Below are 18,008 nucleotides of genomic sequence, written 5' to 3'. Positions count from 1 at the left end.
CTCTGAAGAACTAATCTGAGGAGTTCTGGATTTAGCATTTATATGTGCATTGTCTGGAGCTGGGAGAACATTATCCATCTCCAAGTGGAGAATCTGATTTGAATATTTGACTTTAGATGTTTTCTCTGGTAGCTCAATAGCAATATCATCTGGTGTTATCATGTCTTTTTAGAAAAAAATTTAGACTTATATATTCTATTTTGTGTGTATGAATGTTTTCTTTGCATATATGTATGTATGCATGGGCACCATGTGTATGCCTGCTGCCTTTGGAGATCAGAAAAGGATATCAGATACACTGGAACTGGAGTTACAGATGGTCATGAGCCACAAGATGCTGGGAATGGAACTAGGTTCTCTGCAAGTGCAGTAAGAACACTCAACCACTGACCACCCCTCTCTCTCTAGCACCAACCCCTTTCCCTTCTTCTTCTCCCTCTTCCACTTCCTCCTCCTCATCTTCTTTTGTTTTTTGAGAAATACTTTTTTCTGTGCAGCCATGGCTGTCCTAGAAGCCACTCTATAGACTAGGCTTACCCCATAACTGCCACCCAAACGCTAAAGATGTGTACCACCATGGCCCGGCTCATCATGGATTCTTAACTCTGCTGGTAGTTCCTCTCCCAGATGTGGCTCTATGATCTTTGTTGTCAGCTGTATGTGTCATGCTTTCTCTCCTTTATTGCTGCTGGTTAGCTTAGATAACAGTTGCTGTTGTCCCCCTCTCCCAAGCCCCATGGTGATATAGCTGGTTTGGTTTATTTCCTCAGGATTTAGTGTCATCAAGTGTTCTCAGAGGGAGGCCACTGACATGGTGCCTGTCCTCAAGGGTAGAGTTAAAAAGTCAGATAGGGAAAGGAGATTTGTAAAAACAGGCAGTGGGATATGAAACCACTTCTGTTTACCAAGTGCCTTTTGGAGCCTATTATTTTCTTTTATGTGTTGAGGGGTAAAGACAGACTGTTTCATCTAGACCCAGCTTTGAAGGAGCCTCAGGTCATGGAGTCCACACATGCTTTCAAAAACAGTCTAAAGCCAGGCACATGTCAGGACTGCTGCCTTGGTCAGATGCAGGAGTGAACACTGGGGCCTGGGAGTCAGGAGGGGTATCCTAAGGAGGCAGGATTTGAGTGGAACCTTAAGGTTAAATAGCCAGAAGGAGGCAGGAAAGTGTCCCTGGGCACTTTTATAAATCAGTCACTAAGTTGTGCAATTCTTTTCTTTTCCTGTCTGAGGACAGTTTTATTAGAGTTTAAAGGGAAAACTTGAGTTCAGACAAGTTGTCATTTCCAGTAGCTGCCCAGAAGAGGGAGACAGAGAAGCAAAAGACAAACCCATGCTGTTTGAGTTAAGCTGGTGCAGAGGCAGCCACAGGGCAGACAAGCAGCCACATGGTGTGAATGGCACATTTAAAAGAGTAAACAAGCCAGGTTAGGCAGTGATTGTGCTCGCCTTGATCCCAGCACTCAGGTGGCAGAAGGAGGCAGATCTATGTGAGTTCTAGGCCAGCCTGGTCTACAAAGAGTTCCAGGACAGGACAGCCTGGGCTACACACAGAAAAAAAATCAAAAACCAAAGTGTGTGTGTGTGAGTGTGTATGTGTGTGTGAGAGAGAGAGAGACAGAGACAGACAGACAGACAGACAGAGACAGACAGACAGACAGAGACAGAGAGACAGAGGCGGGGTTGGGGACATACTTAGGCTCTGGCTACCATCTAAAGAAAAAGACAGTAAAGAAGAATGGTAAGTATTGAGTTTTCACCCCTGCTTGTAACTTGTGAAAATTAGAAAAGCCAGTTCTGTATTTCTGTGATACCTATAGAACTACCAAACCTGATCAGAGATTGACAAAATCCTCATTTTTAAAAAAAAATTTTATTAGGTATTTTCTTCATTTACATTTCCGGTGTTATCCCAAAAGTCCCCCTTACCCTCCCCCACCCACTCCCCTACCCACCCACTCCCACTTCTTGGCCCTGCCGTTCCCCTGTACTGAGGCATATAAAGGCATATAAAGTTTGCAGGACCAATGGGTCTCTCTTTCCACTGATGGCCAACTAGGCTATCTTCTGATACATATGCAGCTAGAGACACGAGCTCCGGGGGGTACTGGTTAGTTCATATTTTATTTCCACCTATAGGGTTGCAGATCCCTTTAGCTCCTTGGGTACTTTCTCTAGCTCCTCCATTGGGGGCCCTGTGATCCATCCAATAGCTGACTGTGAGCATCCACTTCTGTGTTTGCTAGGCCCAGACATAGTCTCACAAGAGACAGCTATATCAGGGTCTGTCAGCAAAATCTTGCTAGTGTATGCAATGGTGTCAGCATTTAGAGGCTGGTGAGATGGCTCAGTGGTTAAGAGCACAGACTGCTCTTGCTCTTCCAAAGGTCCTGAGTTCAAATCTCAGCAACCACATGGTGGCTCACAACCATCTATAACAAAATCTGATGCCCTCTTCTGGAGTATCTGAGGATAGCTACAGTGTACTTATATATACTAAATAAATAAATCTTAAAAAAAAAAAAGCCAGGCATGGTGGCACATGCCTTTTATCCCAGCACTCGGGAGGCATAGGCAGGCTGATTTCTGAGTTCAAGACCAACCTGGTCTACAGAGTTAGTTCCAGGACACCCAGGGCTACACAGAGAAACCCTATCTCAAAAAACAAACAAACAAAAAACCTTTTTTAAGAGTTATTTATTTATATTTCAATGAGTACACTGCAGCTATCTTCAGACACACACAAGAAGAGTGCATCAGATCCCATTACAGATTGTTGTGAACCATCCTCCAGTTGCTAAGAATTGAACTCAGGACCTCTGGATGAACAGTTAATGCTCTTAACCACTGAGCCATCTATCCAGCCCTTAAAGCCTCATTCACAGGGTACAGATATATAAAAACACACCGATGAATTCTTCAATCTGACAAGATTCTACCAAACCCACTGTCTCAGTTGCTTTATTGTTGCCCCTCCTGCCACACAGTTTGATGAAAGGTATCAAGGCCAACAAAAGGAGAAAAGCCAAAAACATCAGAAAGCCTCTGGGGACAGAAATCTCCCTGCATTGCAGACATTTCTCCAAGAACTGCTTGAGCCATATGAAAGAGCCCATCAATCCTGACCTCGTGATGACTTCATTCTGGGCAAGTCGTCCTCTGGGATGAGAAGCATGATCTTCCAGAACTGGACCTGGTACTGCTTCATGAGTGCGTTCCCACACAACTCCAAGAAGTCAAACAGGAGAGTGGACGTCACATCTGAGAGAGGCTCCATGTTTCAGATATGTGCCAGCTATCACTTAAGCCATGAGAATGAGCCTCCTGATGCTTTCTATAGGAACACTGGAGCTGGCTGTTGGCAGCATAGAAATGGATCATCCCAGACAGGGCTTTTAGAAAGTTGTCCTCTTGTTCAACCTTGGAATCCATCACTTGGTAGCTAAGTATCCCTTGAGAATCCTCCAAAGCCATCCCTTCCTTGAAAGCTGGGTAGAAAGGAATGGAGTATGGATGCTTCTCCTAGAGGTGAGCAAGAATGAGGTCTCCCACTTTGGGGTGGAGCAGCCAGACACCAGTTGCCACCACTGCAATGGGGAATGCCGCTGCATGGTGAGAGGCCACTCCTCCTCCTCTTGTTTCACAGATTTCTCTGCCAGTATATACTGCACAAAATCAAGTCCCTTAGTGTTAAGAGTGAGGGACATGGAATGCCTGCCAGATTGGACAAGCAGGCTTTCCAGAGAGCAGGCTATGGATCTTATCAAAGAGCTCTTTCAGCTTTGAACCTGGGATGCTGAAAGATCTGGCTCACTATGGTGGTGGCTGACTTCTGCAAGTCCATACTTATCTTTGTTGTCTGAATTCCCTTGCTGCTGGTCAGGTCCTCTAAGACCAACAAACATTTGGTAGAAGCATTCTGAAGTTGCTGGCACCATGGCATCTTACTACCTTGTACCTTCCCCTGCCAGTCTTCATTGTGTGAACCTGCTGGGCTTGGGCTGAGGGACAGAGATCTGGGCAGGAGCCCCTCGCCCCTGCTACACCTGTGACTCCTGACATTTGGCCAGGAAGTACTCCTCATCCTTCTTCTTCATTTCAGAGACTTGGTGATCTCCTGCTCCAAATTCAAGAGGAGGTCCTGCATTTCCTGCAGGGCCAGGTCAGCCTCCGCTTGGTTCTCTGCTATGCGATAGCCATTCTTCAAGGTGTTAAGAATGATTCTCAAGATAAGGACACACAGCTGGTTTCCCTGGGTCTGGATTGCACCAGGTCAACATTCAGCAGGTCTATGTGCTGACTGGAGGCATCCATCTACCTGCTGGTTGAGCTGAAGGACCTCCTCTTGCAGGGGGTACAGGCTTAGCAGATGGACCTGGCCTTCCTCCTTCCTAGGCTGCTCCTGCTCTGCTTGCTTCACATGGTGCTGCTGCTGCTGCTGCTCTCCCTCTCCAAGCTTTAGGTTGAGAATCTTGGCTCTGGAGAGATGCAGCTCAGCATTCAAGTCTCCTGATGGCCCAGGGCTTCTCTGCTACTCTTCTCCATCACTTGCTCTAAGTCCTAGAACTCCTTATGCAAACTCAGCTGCCTCAGCTTCTCAAACCTCTTTAGCTCTTCAGATGCCATCTGAGAGGCCTTGCACCTTCTTCCCCTCTTGTTCCTCCTGCCACTGCCTCAGGACCTCTGTTCCTCTCATTCTGAATGCCAATTAGAAAACTGTATGCAACCTTCCACTTTGATCACAAGAAAGGACTGAAGTGCAATGGGTTTTGTTTATGGGGACTCATGTGTGCTCTGGGTTCCATATGGTGTTGAGGGTGAGGGGGGTTGTGGGGTACTTCTGACCAGAGAATTTAGTGGTGAGGATTACTATAGGCCTGAAGCAGATCCAAAGGATCGTGAGTTTTCAAAGGAATGAGCATTCTCTTGCATGTGCCCTGCGGTGTTGGGTAGGATGTGATCTATCACCCATGCAAAATAAAAAGATAGTTTGGGAAGAGGGCTGCATTCTTCCAAAACATCTTGGTAGCCACTAATGGTTGTAGTACAAGCAGTCTTTGCTGGAGTTGGGGAGTGCCCTCCTGGTTTCCTAGCAGAGACCATAGGACTGCATTGATCTTTTTTTTTTCTTTCCAGAAATCATGTAGTCACTTATTTTTGTTATATACCAGAGATATAATGAACATATTAAAAAGAAAAACTGTTTTTAAACCAACAGGTTTTTAATATGTCTCTGTTTCTTAACTCCTCCATTCAGAAAACAGGAACCACATTTTCATTACTCTGTGGCTCCTTTTCTTTTAACCTAAGCTTAGTTTAAGGACAACTTAGCTTGTACAATTATGTAACTAACTTTAATCAATACACAGTAATTCGTTTTCCAAAACGGCAATACAGAAGCTAACTTCTTGAAAACAGCTTAACACAAAGGACTTACTTTACAAAGTATAGAATATTTTATATCCTATTAACAACTACCTTCTTTGAAAATTTCTTTTTTCCAAAATCAGAAGACATTGACTTCTCTTTTTTATTTTCATTCTTTTTGGGGGTATGCCTTAGAAAAGTGAAATCATATGTAAACATTGTCAACTATTATATTTTTAAAGTCAAGATAATGCAATATCCCGTCTAAGTACTTAATTTCTGCAATTACTAATTTTTAAAACTCAAAATTGCTACCCATGTAATTTAAAACCTGCACTGTAAGATGCAACAACTTATGTGTGACAACAACTTAAAGGATAAAGTGAATGTATAGAACATGAATGTATAAAATGGCATGGCTCCATTAATACAAAAATAGCTATATTTTGTCTGACTCCAAGTGCAGACACACACATCTGTAAGTCGGCTGAGAAGTCTCAAATGCAGCCAGATGCTTAGAATATAAAGGCCTGAAGCAGGTGTGCTGGACTAGGACTTACTTCAGCCCAGGATGGCCACCTGGCAAAACTGCTGACACCACACACTCACATGCCAGAAATGAAGGGTCACAAATGGAATAGCAGGATCTCTCTCTCTCTCTCTCTCTCTCTCTCTCTCTCTCTCTCTCTCTCTCTCTCTCTCTCTCTCTCTCTCTCTCTCGTTTATGAGACAGGGTTTTTCTGTGAAGCCCTGGCTGTCCTGGAACTCACTCTGTAGATCAGGTTGAACTCAGATATCCGCCTGCCTCTGCCTCCCAAGTGCTGGGATTAAAGGCGTGTGCCACCACTGCCCGGCTGGAATGGCAGTCTCTTAACAATGCACACTGCTGTGCCCTAAATTCAATTATACCGTTAAGTACAAAGTGTTAACTTGTCACTTAAGATAATCAACATCTTTGGTTTTTAAAAAAAATATAATACTTCAAAAACTAAAATTTATCAATTTGCATTAACAAGCCACATGCATGCCAAATGAAGATTTACTTAACAGCTGAAGGTCAAGATGCCAATTGTGTTGAGCTATCTTCAGAGAACTTGGAAGGTAGCATGCTTAGGTCAGGTTAGCTGTCATCAATGTCTTCATCATCATCTCGAATATCATCATTGGAATATAGCATGCTTAGATTAGATTAGATGTCATCAATGTCTTCTTCATCATCTCCAATATCATCAAACACGATTTCATCATCATCCCCAGGACCAAATGTGTCCGCTTCATTGATTTTGGCATGTTCTGGAAGTTCTCCATAGGCCTTCAGACTTCTTGCTTCATCTGGATTGTACTTTAAGATTACATCAGCTTTGTTATCTTGATAGTCTCGTAGACCAATCAATATAATGTCTGAGGTATTTATCCAAACCTTTTTTCTCAACTTCCCTCTTATGTGGCACAGCCTCCTTACACCATCAAAACACATTGCTTCCAACCGTCCACATCCCAGCATTTTGGTCACCTGAGCATACTCTTGCCCATGTTCTTTAAACACCAACTCTCTTTTCTCAGATTCATTTTCATTTTTACCTCTGCGCCTGTTTTTGCCTCCTTTGCCTTTATTCTTTGGCATGATGGAAAAGGCAACCACAGCAGTCGGGTGAGGGAATCCTGGCAGACAGTGGCTGACAGTGGCTGTGACTCAGTTCCAAGAGCTACTACAGTCTTAGGATGGGTGCCAGGAAGTATCTCACAGTGGTAGATCTGAAAGCAACAGTGTAAGTATAGAAGATCCACAGGCAGTCAACAGTGTTCCAGAGTTCTGTCTTCTGATAACTGCAAAATAATTCTCAGGCTTCTGGCCTGGTGCTCAGGAAGGTGTCGTCAACCCTAGTAGTGACAAATGCAGCAGATCCACTTTACTCTTCCAGGCCCAGCCTTGACATTTTAACAACAACAACAAAAAAATTAAATTAGTTTTGCTTTGAAATCTATTTGAGAAAGAATTTTTTATCAAAATTTCTGCACACAACATTCAATTATACCACTTAACAAAAAATTTCATCTCATCATTCCAAGGAATCATGTTCTATAGAATAAAGAGCAGGCTAAGATTTCATAAAACACTCAATAGACTCAGATACCATTTTAATAGATTTTTAAAGTTTAGAGTACCCAAGAATTACAACATCATTTGTGTTTCTCCGGCCTTTAATAGATCAGTAGAACACTCACATATATGCAACACTGCACTTTGAGTAGACGTGCTCAAAACATAATAAACACTATTTAAAGGCTGGAGAAATTGTACAGTGCTTGAATTCACTGACTGTTCTTCCAGAGGTCCTGAATTCAAATCTCAACAACCGAATGGTGGCTTACAAACATTTGCAGTGGGTTCAGATGCAATCTTCTGGTTGCTGTGTATGAAGACAGCTAGAGTATGCTCATAAAAATAAATAACTCTTTTTTAAGATTTATTTATTATTATACATAAGTTCACTGTAGCTGACTTCAGACACACCAGAAGAGGGTGTCAGATCTCATTATAGGTGGTTGTGAGCCACAATGTGGTTGCTGGGATTTGAACTCAGGACCTTCAGAAGAGCAATCAGTGCCCTTACCCGCTGAGCCATCTCATCAGCCCAATAAATAACTCTTAAAAAAATTTTTTTTCAGTTCACAAAATGAAAACTTGAAGAAGCCACAGGTTTTGTTACTTAGTTCTACTTTGGGACACAAAATAAGGCATGAAAGCAATTGCCATAGAAACATATGACAGTTGCACGAAGTCCTGGTGCATCCAGTGAAAACAGAAAAGCAAAGACCAACCAGAAAGTTCATCTCCATCTTCTTAAGATGTAAGAAGTGTTAGTAACAAACCAAGTAGCTAGAGTAGGAAATAACTAACAACATTCTCAGAAACACTACTGAGTTCATTTCCTGTTGGCCATCTCCTTCTGGGTATGGGACTTCCCCTTAAGAGTGGTTTTGTACATAGTGAGACCCCCTTGGAGAAAACTAACTTTCCCTTTGGGAGCAGTTACTAGAGATAGTGTCTGGAACCAAACCAGGTCCTCTGCAAGAACAGCCAATGCTCTGAACAACTGAGCTGTTTCTCCAGCCCATATCTGCTAGTTTTTACAAATGACATTTAAAAACATACAAATGAAAGCTAACTGAAAGCTTGGGATCCCCAAGCCCAGCCTTTTTGAGACTTTACTTTGGCCATTGCTATGGTGAGCACAAGATACCCACTGCACCCCTTGTGTGCATCCATTTCAAATTCTACCTTTCCCCTCATAGTCCTATTAACCTATATCATAGTGCCTGAAGAAGACTCAAATATTGGCTACCTCTAACACTTAGCATAACTCACTCTTACTTTTCTGGACCAAGGCTAGGACCACACTAGTAAACATCATCTGTTGGTTCCAGTTTCATTTCTGTGGCTGTTGTTAAAATACTCCAGCAAAACACAATTTCCAGGAGGAGGGACTTCTCTGTTTTACAATTCCAGGTTAAAACACACCAAGGGATGTCAAGGCAGCTAGTAAAATCCCACACACAATCAAAAGCAAGAGGGACTTGCTTTCTTGCAGAGAAGGAAGGAGGGAGGTAAGCTGGCAGGCAAGGCACCTCATGAAAGACTCCAGTTTCTAAGCAGCCTAGTCTCCAAGAAAGCACAGAAGAGGTTCTAGCCATGGTTGTGGCAAGGTTACCTCTGCACCCAAGCTTGAACTTTCCAAGTAGAAAAATGGAAATGTATGTACTCTCAAACCATTCCATAACCAGGACCCGAGCCAACAACCTACCTGGGGAGCTCCATCTTCTCTGAAGGAGTACTAAGACACAAGAAAGACGATTATTCCTATCTGAGATAGGGCTTTTCTGTGTAGTGCGGGCTTCCTAGAACTCTTTCTCCAGACCAGGTTGGCCTAGATCAGATATCTGCTTGCTTCTGCATCCCACGTCAAAGGCAGCAAGAAAGACTACTGTGTCTCATCCTGGGCAGAGCTTGAGTATATATTCTCTTTTCCATAGCCCCGCCTACACAGTGATGCACCTTTAATCCAACAAGGCCACACCTCCAGATAGTACCATACCCTGCTTCAAGCATAATTCAATCACCACACCATACAAACAAACAAAAGCACAAGTCTTACCACATACTGGTTTTCTATGGTAATGAGAGACAAATGAGATCACTGAGGACAATTTTAAAATAATGAATGTAGGAAATCAGAAATGCATAGACAAAAATCTGGGACAAAGGATTGAAAGAAAGAGATGGGGCTGGATAGAAGAGCACTGAATACTCTTCGAGGGTCCTAAGTTCAAATCCTAGAAATCACATGGAGGCTCATAACCATCCATAAAGAGATATGATGCCCTCATCTAGGACCTCTCAAGACAGCTTTTGTACTTAGATTTTTTTCTTTTCTTCTTCTTCTTTTTTTTTTTTTCTTTTTTTCTGAGATAGGGTTTCTCTGTGTAGCCCTGCTGTCCTGGAACACACTTTGTAAACCAGGCTGGCCTCAAACTCAGAAATCTGCATGCCTCTGCCTCCCAAGTGCTGGGATTAAAGGCGTGCACCACCACTGACCAGCCTGGTACTTAGATTTTTTGTTGTTGTTGTTCTTCTGAGTTTGGTTTATTTTGTTTTCTATGATCTCTGATGGCAATCAACACAACTTCACTCTTGATGTCCAAACTCCACTATGCATATATACAATATCTTTATATCTCTATCTCTTGATAGGCATCCAGAGTGATTCTATAACTTGGCTGCTGTGGGCAGTGCTGAAATAAACATAAATATGCAGATGTCTTTGTGGTATATTAAGCTATGCTGAAATGCTATGTCACTCCAATCAGCATGGTTATCATAAGGAAAAGAACATGCTGTTGAAGATTTGGGGACAAGAGAACTTTTTTTTTTTTTTTTTTTTTTTTGGTTTTTTGAGACAGGGTTTCTCTGTATAGCCCTGGCTGTCCTGGAGCTCACGTTGTACACCAGGCTGGCCTCGAACTCAGAAATCCACCTGCCTCTGCTTCCCAGATGCTGGGATTAAAGGCATGCGCCACCATGCCCAGCTAAGGACACTTAGATTTAATAATGAAGATTTAATAATAAATAAATCTGACTGCAGTTAGGAAGGCCAAGGCAGAGAGATCAGAGGTCCTGAATTCATATTCCCAGCAAACACATGATGGCTCAAAATGATCTGTACAACTACAGTGTACTCATATACATAAAATAAATAAATTAATTAATCTTTTTTTAAAAAAGGATGGATATGTGTTCTTCAGTCAAGTCTCATTTTCACACATGCATATCATATGGGATGCTTGTATCATGATGATCCTTTATTGTCCTATGGTTATACAGAGAACAGCAATTCTATTACAACACAACTAAGAGAGCAGCTCTGTAAAACTGATTGGGTGTCACAGTGGGTAAAGGCTCTTGCTGCCATGCTTGACTGCCTGAGTACAGTCTCAGATAGATGGAGAAATCAGAATCTTTCATGTTGTTCTCTGACCTTCACACAGGTGTTGTGGTACTTTTACACACACACACACTCACACACAAAAACAAACACCCACACACTCATGCACTACATGTAACAAATCTTATTTTATACTTTTATTATGCGTTTTGTCTGTATGTCCATCTGTAACCACATGCATACTTGGTGACCAAGGAGGCTAAAAGAGGGCATTGGACCCCCTGGGTACTAGAGTAGCACATGCCTGTCTGCAACCATGTGGGTGGTGGGAATTATTGCTCTTAACTGGTCTAAAGGAAAGCATTGCCTGTGATCAGTCATTTACCAGTAAATGTTATTAGGTTGAAGGGACCAGTAAAGAGCACTAATTCCCAACACTTAGATGGTGGCTCAGAAATATCTGCTACTCTAGTACCCAGTGAATCAAATGCCCAGTTATAGCCTCTTTCAGCATCAGGCATTTACATTGTTACAGATGTACATGCAGTCAAAACACCTATATAAATTAAGGTTTTGTTACACTTAGTGTATCACTGTGTATGTGAGTTTGTGTGTGTGTGCATGTGTGTGTGTCTGTGTCTGTATGTGTGTCTGTGTCTGTGTAAAACTACCACAATGTGCTAGTGAAGGTCAGAGAACAAACATGTCTTCTCCATCTATCTGAGACTGTACTCAGGCAGTCAAGTATGGCAGCAAGAGCCTTTACCCACTGTCACCCACCCAATCAGTTTTACAGAGCTAATCTCTTAGTTGAATTGTAGTAAGATTGCTGTTCTCTATATAACCATAGGACAATGAGGGATTATCATGGAACAAGCACCCCCTATGATATGCATGTGTGGAAAATGAGACTTGACTGTAAGAACACATATCCATCCCTTTCTTTCAATCCTACATCCCATGTTTTGGTCTATGCCTTTCTGATTTCCCACATTCGTAATTTTAACCTTGTCCTTAGTAACATCTTTTGTCTCTCATTACCATAGAAAACCAGTATGCAGTAAGAAGTGTCCTTTGTTAGTTTGTTTGGTGTGGTGATTGAATTATGCTTGGATTAGGGTGTGGTACTAATGGGAGGTGTGGCCTTGTTGGATTAGAGGTGTGTCATTGTGGAGGCAGTGCTTTGGGGACATGTATATTTACTTAAGCTCTGCCCAGGATGAGACAAGGTAGTCTCATCTTGCTGCCTTTGCCTTGGGAGACAGAGGCAAGCAGATATCTGATTCAAGCCAATATATTCTGTAGAAAGAGTTCCAGGACAGCCTCAAATACACAGAAAAACCCTATCTTAGTGTAGTGGCTATTCCTGGTTGTCAACTTGACTATATTTGGAATGAACTACAATCCAGAATTGGAAGGCTCACCAGTGACCCTAATCTGGAGGCTGGGAGATAGAAGTTTCTGATCTGGATCTTGGTATGGAGATCTTGAGCCATAGTGGCTATGGATTCCAGAAGATTAAATCTCTGAGTTTAAGGAACACACCTTTAATCTGGGCTACACCTTTTGTCTGGGATTAAAGGTGTGGTGGAACACACCTTTAATCTGGGCTACACTTTCTGCTGGAGACAATATAAGGACATTGGAAGAAGGGAATCTGGCTCTTACTCCTTCGCCTGCTTGCTGTGTGAAACTGAGTAACTGCTAGATCCTTGTACTTCAATTCACAGCTGTGACTGAACCATTGTTGGGAATTGGGCTGCGTACTGTAAGTCATCAATAAATTCTTTTACTATATACAGACTATCCATAAATTCTGTGACTCTAGAGAACCCTGACTAATACACTTAGAAAAAAAGAATCATCTTTCTAATGTCTCTTTGTCCTCCTTCAAAGAAGATGGTACATACCAGGTAGGTCATGGATTCGGGTCCTGGTTGTTGAATGTTCTGGGAGAACATACATTTTCCATTTTTCTTCGAGGATAGTTTAAGCTAGGGAGCAGAGGTAACCTAGCCACAACCATGGCTAGAACCTCTTGTGGGCTTCCTTGGTGACTTGGCTGCTCAAAAGCTGGGGTCTTTCATGAGTTGCCTTCCCTGCCAGCTTACCTCCTTCCTTCCTTCCTTCCTTCCTTCCTTCCTTCCTTCCTTCCTTCCTTCCTTCCTTCCTTCCTTGCTTACTTCCTCCTCTGCAAGAAAGCACATCCCTCTTGCTTTTGGGATTTCACTATCTGCCTTGACATCCCTTGGTGGGTTGTAACCTGGAATTGTAAGCCAGATAAGCCCCTCCTCCCGGAAATTGTGTTTCTTCCGAGTATTTTAACAACAGCCACAGAAATGAAACTGGAACCAACAGATGATGTTTACTAGTGTGGTCCTAGCCTTGGTCCAGAAAAGTAAGAGTGAATTATGCTAAGTGATAGAGGTAGCCAATATTTGAGTCTTCTTCAGGCACTATGATATAGGTTAATAGGACTATGAGGGGAAAGGTAGAATTTGAAATGGATGCACACAAGAAAAATACCAGGGGTGCTGTGTGTGTCCTGTGCTCACCATAGCAAAGTAAAGTCTCAAAAAGGCTGGGCTTGGGGATCCCAAGCTTTCAGTTAGCTTTCATTTGTATGCTTTTAAATTTCATTTGTAAAAACTAGCAGATATGGGCTGGAGAAACAGCTCAGTTGTTCAGAGCATTGGCTATTCTTGCAGAGGACCTGGTTTGGTTCCAGACACTATCTCTAGTAACTGCTCCCAAAGGAAAAGGTGGTTTTCTCCAAGGGGGTCTCACTATGTACAGAACCACTCTTAAGGGGAAGTCCCATACCCAGAAGGAGATGGCCAACAGAAAATGAACTCAGTGGTGTTTCTGGGGATGTTGTTGTTATTGTTAATTTGTTTTGGCCTATTTTGGATGGTTGGTTTGTTACTAAGCCTTTGTCACATCTTAAGGAGATGGAGATGAACTTTCTGGTTGGCCTTTGCTCCTCTGTTTTCACTGGACTTCATGTAACTGTCATATGTTTCTATGTCAACTGGTTTCCTGTGTTATTTTGTGTCCCAACGTGGATCTAAGTAACAAAACCTGTGGCTTCTTCAAGCTTTCATTCATTCTGAGAACTGGAGAAACATTTTTGTAAGAGTTATTTACTTTTATGAGAATATGCTAGCTGTCTTCCCACACACCAACCAGAAGATTGCATCAGAACCCATTGCAAATAGTTGTGAGCCACCATGTGGTTACTGGGAATTGAACTCAGGACCTCTGAAGAATGGTCAGTGCTTTCAAATGCTGAGCAATCTCTCTAGCACTGAAATTGTTTTTGTCATATTCCGACTATGTCCATTCAGACTGCAGCAGTGCATATTTGTGCATGTTCTAGTGATATATTAAAGGCATGATCAATACAAGTAACCTTATAATCTTGGGTACTCTAAACTTCTTTAAACTATTCAAATGGTATCTGAATCTACTAAGTGTTTTATGAAATCTTAGACTGCTCTTTTTTATATAAAACAACATCCCTTGGAAAGATAAGATGAAATTTTAATTAAGCTATACTATCCAATGTTGTGTGCAGAAATTTGATAAAAAAAAATTATTTCTAGCCCTCAGGGCAAGACAGCAGAGGTGAAGTCCAAAAAGCACGTGCAGAAGCCTCCAGGGCAAGTGAGAGGAGGAGTTCCGGAGTCCCCAACCATGGCCTCTCAAGATGCTGGTGCACCCACGGAGAGTAAAACCAAAAAGAAGAAAACTGGGACCCCAGCTAGCCTCTGCCACAAGGGCAAGGTCTGCAAGAAAGAAAAAAGAAAGACAGAGGAAGACCCAGCCAGGCCCAGAGGGAAGGAAAAGGTTTGTGCAGACAAGAAGCTGCCTGCTAGTAGCCCCAGGGGCAAGGCCCAGGGGCCTAAAGGAACCAAGAAAAAGTCATCCTCTGTGACCACAGTGGCCAGCCCAGGGAAAGGGGGGCTAGGCCGCACTTCCAACACGGGGCCCCAGGACTCTAGGCATGGTCCTGGTGCACCACTGACCTGGAAAGGTGGCAGTGCAAGGAAGATGCCTTCGGGCAAGTTGGTGGAACACAAGGCCCGCTCCCTGAATAAAGGAGCCCCCCAAGACACCCCTAAGCTCAAAAAACGGAACCTGAGACACACAGAGCTATTTGGGGCTGAGAGCAAGGAGAAGGACTCAGGACTGGGAGTGGGAGCACCCCAGGTCTGGCCCCCGACCCTGCCCAGCATGAGCTCAGACTCAGAATCAGACTCCAACTCCAGCCTGGGGCTGGAAGAGATAAAGTTTCCCATTTGTCTCAAGGCCTCACAACCTGTGCCCCCTGCAACGCCCTCCCCATTCTCCTCCTCCTCCTCCTCCTCCTCCTTCTTGCTGTCCTCAGGAGCCAGCCAGTGTGCAGAGGAGGATGTGGACTACTTGGCTCTGGAGCAGAAGGTGGGCTTCCATGTGGACCCTATGGAGGAGTGCCTGCAGATCTTCACTGAGTCCACCAGGGTGAAGATGGAAGACAAGGACTGGCTGACCCAGCAGCCACCCAAGGAGAAGGCTGAGGAAAAGATGCATGCGGGCCTGACCACTTCATTCCCAGGGCAGAAGAGGAAGGTCTCACACCTTTGCAAGCCAGGCAAGGGGGCAGAGGCCCCAAAGAAGACCCCCGTGGCTCCTGCGGCACAGCCCCCAACTGCTCAGAAGGTGTGGTACCTTCGAGCACAGCAAGCACTGAGGGAGTTGGCCAGTTGGCTACAGGCCACCCCAGGGCCAACTGAGGGGCTTTCCTCTGTGCACATCTCAGTGCCAGGGGAGAAGAGGAGGATTGTTCACATACCCAACTCCTGACTGGCTGCTGCCCTCACAGGTTCCAAGAGGGTGCTCCCTGCCAGCAGCAGCCAGGTTTCCCACAGTCCCAAACCTGGCAGTCAGCCACTGAAGACACCCACGCTGTCAGGGATGGCATCTAAGATCACAACCACCATCACCCCCAAATGCATCGTCCACAGCCCATCACTCCAGAGTCTAAAGAAGCCCGTCATCCCAAAAGAATTTGGCGGCAAGGTCCCCACTGTGGTCTGCCAAGGTTATCTCCACCTGTTCATTGAGGAGTTTCTCAAGTTCTATACGTCCAAACAGGAGGCCATTGAGAAGGCCCTGACCGAGGAAAAGGTGGCATATGACCTCAGTCCCAGCAAGAACATATACCTGAATGTGGCCGTGAACACCCTTAAGAAGCTAAGGGGGCTGGCCCCCAACACCATGGTCAACCTCAGCAAAGCCAGTGGCCGCAGGGTTGTGTCCCATGAGGTTGTACTGGGGGGCAAATTGGCAGCTAAAACCAGCTTCTCACTGAACAGCCCCAGCAGCCAGCAGGTAGAGGAGCTGAGAGCACTGATACCCAGTGCCTCTGCAGGATCTGCCCTGTACAGCCACCTTAGGCAGTACTTACTCACTCAGGAGCAGCTGAAGGAGAATGGCTACCCCTTCCCCCACCAAGAGCGTCCAGGGGCTGCAGTCATCTTCACTGCCAAGGAGAAGAAGCCCAAGGACCCCTCCTGCAGAATTTGCCATCGCTGTGGCATTGAGTTCCCTGTGTACTCTGCGGGCCTCTGTGTGCGCAGTGCAGAGTGTTACTACCACTGGGGGAGGCTGCAGCTTAAAAATGAGTGGCAGAGGGCTGGGAGTCCCAGTATGTGTGCTGCTCAGCTTTGGTTGGCTCTGTAGGCTGTCAGGTCGCCAAGCAACATGTGCGCGATGGCCGGACAGAGAACCTGGAGGGTTTTGTGCGCACCTTCCAGAAGGAGCTGCCCAAAGTAGCCCATGCAGGGGTCTTTGCTCTCGACTGTGAGATGTCCTACACTACATATGGCCTGGAGGTGACCCGAGTCACAGTCGTGGACACAGACCTGCAGGTCATGTATGATACCTTTGTCAAGCCTGACAATGAAGTTGTCGACTACAACACCAGGTTCTCGGGGGTGACAGAGGCCGACCTTGTGGACACAAGCATCACGCTGCGGGACGTGCAGGCTGTCTTGCTGAGCATGTTCAGTGCAGACACCATCCTCATTGGACACAGCCTGGAGAGCGACCTGCTGGCTCTCAAGGTCATCCACTGCACTGTGGTAGACACACCTGTGCTGTTCCCACATCACCAGGGCCTGCCCTATAAGCGCTCCCTACAGAACCTCATGGCTGACTACCTCAGACAGGTCATCCAAGACAATGTGAATGGGCACAGCTCCAGTGAGGATGCCAGTGCCTGTATGCAGCTTGTCATCTGGAAGATCCGAGAAGATGCCAAGACCAAGCCAAGACTCCCACCCAACAGTACCATACCATCCCCCTTCTTCCAACCCTTGCTGTCCTTAGCCGGAATCCCTTAGCCCAGATGCCCTTGGCCTCTTTTCAATTTATTCAATAAAAAGTGACTGCTGACCACTTGCCTCCAGAGCTTTTGCTTCAGGTCTGCAGTGAGGGCCTAGAGGTGGGGCTGAGACCAACCCTCAGTTGAACTCCACACCTGTCCAACATGTCACCACCTCCTCCCCCAGTCCTGTCCCATGGAGCCTGCTGCAGCCCAGGGCAGAGTTGGCCTATCCTCTGTGCCCCATTTAGGCACCCCTACTCCTACCCCAGTCCACTGCTCCAGACAGTGGACTCTGCCTTCTGTTCCTTTGTATATAAAGCAGACAACAGGACAAGCCCGCATGGTTTGACACAAGGGTTATCTCTTTTTATTTTACACTATTATTTTTATTAATTTTTAATTTAAACCTGCTAACCTGCACATCTCCTCCTCATTTGAGGGGTCCAACACTAGGGCTGCTGGGATCCAGGGGCCGGACCCCTCATAGTCAGTCCCATGGGCCTGAATATTTGCCCTGCCTTGTGGGATAACTTCCAGAACTCACCCCAGCCAGTCAGGTCTCTCCAACCTCAGAGCCAAGCCAGCCTTTTGACCTGGTCTTACAGGGCCTCTGGGTTATCATCCTGCAGGCTACTGCCTCCCTCTGTGAGTAGGAACAGAAATAAATAAATGTTTGTATGAACTTTAGATTTCATAGTGTGTAGTTCTTTGGGGCCAGACAGGATCTGATGCATGCCTATGTGGCCCTTGTCCCAGTGGCCAGGTTCAAGAAAAATGCAAATGATTCATTGCCAAAATCAACACTCACCCTGTGGGTGGGCCCA

The 18,008-nt window shown here is 44.8% G+C and overlaps 1 protein-coding gene and 2 pseudogenes across 1 annotated transcript; 1 reads left to right on the top strand and 2 right to left on the bottom strand.

Annotated features, from left to right (window-relative positions):
* Window positions 1–2,882: 2,882 nt before the first annotated feature.
* LOC110306565 (mRNA export factor GLE1-like) overlaps window positions 2,883–18,008 on the bottom strand; it is a 101,056-nt pseudogene continuing 85,930 nt past the window's right edge.
* On the bottom strand, window positions 6,560–7,021 carry LOC147001308 (eukaryotic translation initiation factor 1A-like). Its single transcript, XM_085830157.1, has one exon. The coding sequence runs from the start codon at window positions 6,992–6,994 to the stop codon at window positions 6,560–6,562; it is 435 nt and encodes a 144-aa protein (XP_085686283.1). The 5' UTR covers window positions 6,995–7,021.
* On the top strand, window positions 14,511–17,200 carry LOC110306564 (RNA exonuclease 1 homolog pseudogene; annotated as a pseudogene).

The sequence above is a fragment of the Mus caroli genome, unplaced genomic scaffold (genome assembly GCF_978045245.1).
Source record: "Mus caroli unplaced genomic scaffold, Mus_caroli_1 scaffold_14, whole genome shotgun sequence".
Taxonomy (NCBI): domain Eukaryota; kingdom Metazoa; phylum Chordata; class Mammalia; order Rodentia; family Muridae; genus Mus; species Mus caroli.
The sequence above is the reverse complement of the archived record's forward strand: the minus strand, read 5'-3'. Positions and strand labels throughout refer to the sequence as shown.